Here is a 4,449-nt window from a genome sequence, read left to right as displayed (position 1 = left end):
TCTGTGTAACTAGTTAGCGTAGTGAGGTACTGACTAGACTCCAGAAACATAAATATAAACGCAGTAAAGGATTTAATTGCATCCAAAAAATTAATAACAGGGATTGGAATGAACACATTTCTGAGGTGGGATTTTTAAACCTCATTCCGCACGCATCGTTTTTTAAATAAAAGAACAGAAGTTTTAAAAACATAGAATATTTGTAACATTTGTCCACTAAACATGCGTTATCTACATGCAAACAAACCATAAACTTTTTCTAACTTGACAGAGTGTTTAATTCGGCAGAATCCATCTCCCTGGATCTGAAATGGGAATATTACTGGAACGAGAGCCATGGTCAGTTTAACAGTGAATCCTCTCCACTTCAAGTCCGGCTGCAGAGAATTCAATTCCAGTGAAAGCTGCTTTCGGGTGAAGTTGGTGAAATGATCCTGGGATTCTCAGTCGGGAGGAGCAGGGATTTGAGAGTCAGTCTTGTGCTGAGTCAGGGTTTGCAGAGTGTTTTAAAAGCTGGTGTGCTGTTTAAGTGATAAGTTGGCAGCGCTCCTGGTTGAAGGGGAAGATTGTGTCGGTGTAAGATTCCTCTTTGCCCCTTCCCTGTCCCAGGAATGTCTGGATGTTGTCGCCGGCCGGGATGTGTCCGCACTGGATGTGAATCCAGCGCCTGTCACTGTGACAGCGATCAGCTTCAGTCAGGATGCGGGTCAAAGCCACGATGTAACTCAGGGCCATCTGCAGAGTCTCATACTTGGAAAGTTTCTTGTCCTGTCCCCACTGCGGGACCACCTTACGCAGCCGGTCGAAGGCGGTGTTGAGACCCTGCATCCGTCTCCTCTCCCGGGCATTGGCTGCCATCCTCCTGCGGGCACAGCTCTGCACCCTCTCCACTGGGCACAGCTTGGCATCTGGAGCCGAGCCAGCTCCAGGCAGCAGCCCTGCTCCCGGGCTGGATTTCATCGCTCCTGGTGCTGAGGCAGCTCGGTCTGGAGGGCGAGGAGTCTCTGTCTCTAAAAGCTGCACACCGGCTCACAGTGTTGGATTCTCAGCGGCTGCGGGACATTTCCCAACCGGAGACAAAACCCCAGCAGCCAAATGTTGAACAGCTCCCAGAGAATGGGGGGGGGGGGGGGGGGGTCTGAGTCCAAATCCCGTGCAGACCCCTGGACAGATCCCTGGACAGATCCCTAGACAGATCCCTGGACAGACCCCTGGACAGACCCCTGGACAGATCCCTGGACAGATCCCTGGACAGACCCCTGGACAGACCCCTGGACAGATCCCTGGAAAGACCCCTGGACAGACTCCTGGACAGACCCCTGGTCAGACCCCTGGACAGACCCCTAGACAGACTCCTGGACAGACCCCTGGTCAGACCCCTGGACAGATTCCTGGACAGACCCCTGGACAGACCCCTGGACAGATCCCTGGACAGACCCCTGGACAGATCCCTGGACAGACCCCTGGACAGACCCCTGACAGACCCCTAGACAGACTCCTGGACAGACCCCTGGACAGATCCCTGGACAGACCCCTGGACAGACCCCTGGACAGATCCCTGGACAGACCCCTGGACAGACCCCTGGACACTCTCCTGGACAGTCTCCTGGACAGACCCCTTGTCAGTCTTCTGGGCAGTCTCCTGGGCAGTCTCCTGGTCAGACCCCTGTGCAGACCCCTGGTCAGTCTCCTGGACAGTGTGCCTGTCTGCAGAAGCCGCAGTCTCTTGCAGAACCCCTGCAGGCTGAACCCAGTCTCCTCACCTGCCTGGGGGTCGTTGGGAGAGGACTCACCCTCCTGTCTTGCTGGCTGAAGTGGGTGGGTGGGTGGTGGAAGCAGGTTTCAGCAGCGGCTCCTGTAGTTAGTGTGTGCTGGGGTGAGTGTGGGGAGGAGGCTGTCAGCCTGCCGCTGTTTTATAGCCCCGGGCTGGGCTTGAACAGGTGGTAGGTAGCAGGTGGGGGGAGAAAGCGCGTCCCCAGCTCTCCTCCCAGCGCCGTTCCTCTCTGGGAAAGTGGGATGGGAGCTGAGAGAGTCTCAGCCGCTTCCCTCTCCCCCTGACAGCATTGAATAGCATCTGTTTCAGTATACCTTGTGTGGGAATATGGACAATGTTGATTTATGTCCAAAAGGGCGATTAGAACAGATCGCCAGGAATAAAGTTTCTAAGAGGATTGGAGTGAAATCCCACATCCCAAATAAACTGATCCCTACATTGGAAAATCACTCCAAACCGCATTGTCAAATCAGTTTGTTTAATCCAGCCTCCAGTTTCAGGTTAACCCTCTATATTGATTAGTTTAACATTAGTTTAAATATTTAACACCAGTTTGTGGTGAATTAATTCTTCTGGATTAACAGTTTGGGAATAAACAGCGGCTGAGGCATGGATTTTGGAGTTTGGGACATCAGAGTTTTAATCCTGCTGATTCACTGTGTGGGACTGAGGGATATTCTGAGGATTCAAAGCTATCTCTCTCTCTCTCTCTCACACACACACTCTGACCATCACAGCTTGTGTATAAACCGCTGACAGGATGATCCTTCCCTCAATATGACAACAGGCGATTCTGGACTCATTCGATCAAACATTGATCCCGAAGGGGAACCAGGAGGAAAATTCCACTAATGAATGAAGCAGAGCTGTTTCCCATTCCATACGGAGTTCAAACACCTTCTCCGACACTGCTAATGTGATCTCTTAACATTTCCCAGCTGAAAATTCAAATCGAACTCAAGCAATATTGAGAAAGGGAGTCATTGTTATTTTAGCAGCGATTACAATTCCAATCTGTGTATCCAAACTGAGAATCAGATTAAAGATACAGAAACAGCAGAACATGCACAGACTTCACTGAACCAATGGGTGTTTCATTCTTCACAAACAGTATTCCTGGTGTAATATAACATTCCCAAATCCCAATTTTACTCCCAGTGTGATATAACATTCCCAAATGCCAATTTTACTCCCAGTGTAATATAACATTCCCAAATCCCAGCCTTACTCCTGGTGTAATATAACATTCCCAAATCCTCAGCCTTACTCCTGGTGTAATATAACATTCCCAAATCCTCAGCCTCACTCCCGGTGTAATATAACATTCCTAAATCCCGGCTTTACTCCTGGTGTAATCCGACAGTCCCAAATCCCAGCTTTACTCCCGGTGTAATATAACATTCCCAAATCCCAATTTTACTCCCGGTGTAATATAACATTCCCAAATCCCGGCTTTACTCCCAGTGTAGTATAACATTCCCAAATCCCGGCTTTACTCCCAGTGTAAATAACATTCCCAAATCCCCGGCTTTACCCCCGGTGTAATATAACATTCCCAAGTCCCAGCCTTAACCCCAGTGTAATATAACATTTCCAAATCCCAATTTTACTCCCAGTGTAATATAACATTCCCAAATCCCGGCTTTACTCCCAGTGTAATATAACATTCCCAAATCCCCGGCTTTACTCCCGGTGTAATATAACATTCCCAAATCCCCGGCTTTACTCTCAGTGTAATATAACATTCCCAAATCCCAATTTTACTCCCAGTGTAATATAACATTCCCAAATCCCAATTTTACTCCCAGTGTAATATAACATTCCCAAATCACAGCTTTACCCCCGGTGTAATATCACATTCCCAAATCCCAGCTTTATTCCCGGTGTAATATAACATTCCCAAATCCCAGCTTTACTCCCGGTGTAATATAACATTCCCAAATCACAGCTTTACCCCCGGTGTAATATAACATTCCCAAAGCCCAGCTTCACTCCCGGTGTAATATAACATTCCCAAATCCCGGCTTTACTCCCGGTGTAATATAACATTCCCAAATCCCAGCTTTACTCCCGGTGTAATATAACATTCCCTAGTCCCAGCATTACTCTTGGTGCAATATAACATTCCCAAATCCCAGTGTTACTCCCGGTGTAATATAATATTCCTAAATCCCGGCTTTACTCCCGGTGTAATATAACATTCCCAAATCCCGGCTTTACTCCCGGTGTAATATAACATTCCCAAATCCCGGCTTTACTCCCGGTGCAATATAACATTCCCAAATGCCGGCTTTACTCCCGGTGTAATATAACATTCCCAAATCCCGGCTTTACTCCCGGTGTAATATAACATTCCCAAATCCCGGCTTTACTCCCGGTGTAATATAACATTCCCAAATCCCGGCTTTACTCCCGGTGCAATATAACATTCCCAAATGCCGGCTTTACTCCCGGTGTAATATAACATTCCCAAATCCCGGCTTTACTCCCGGTGTAATATAACATTCCCAAATCCCGGCTTTACTCCCGGTGTAATATAACATTCCCAACTCCCAGCTTTACTCCCTGTTTAAAGACAAATAAAGAGGAAAATAGTTGTAGAAACTGTGTTCAGTGTTAGTCAGAGAATTGTTCAATCAAGATGATCAGATGATCAGAGGATTGGATAGGGTGGA

At 47.9% G+C, this 4,449-nt stretch overlaps 1 protein-coding gene across 1 annotated transcript; it reads right to left on the bottom strand.

Moving 5' to 3' along the window:
- Positions 1–525: 525 nt before the first annotated feature.
- On the bottom strand, positions 526–960 carry LOC145354561 (transcription factor ATOH7-like). The gene has a single exon (XM_080206025.1). The coding sequence runs from the start codon at positions 958–960 to the stop codon at positions 526–528; it is 435 nt and encodes a 144-aa protein (XP_080062151.1).
- Between the last annotated feature and the right edge of the window lie 3,489 nt (positions 961–4,449).

This window comes from Carcharhinus amblyrhynchos, chromosome 17 (assembly GCF_965287045.1).
Source record: "Carcharhinus amblyrhynchos chromosome 17, sCarAmb.v2.hapA, whole genome shotgun sequence".
Taxonomy (NCBI): Eukaryota; Metazoa; Chordata; class Chondrichthyes; order Carcharhiniformes; family Carcharhinidae; genus Carcharhinus; species Carcharhinus amblyrhynchos.
The sequence above is the reverse complement of the archived record's forward strand: the minus strand, read 5'-3'. Positions and strand labels throughout refer to the sequence as shown.

Bases quoted from the DNA above. Each gene is read 5' to 3' on its own strand.
- LOC145354561 (XM_080206025.1), bottom strand. From the start codon at position 960: ATGAAATCCAGCCCGGGAGCAGGGCTGCTGCCTGGAGCTGGCTCGGCT.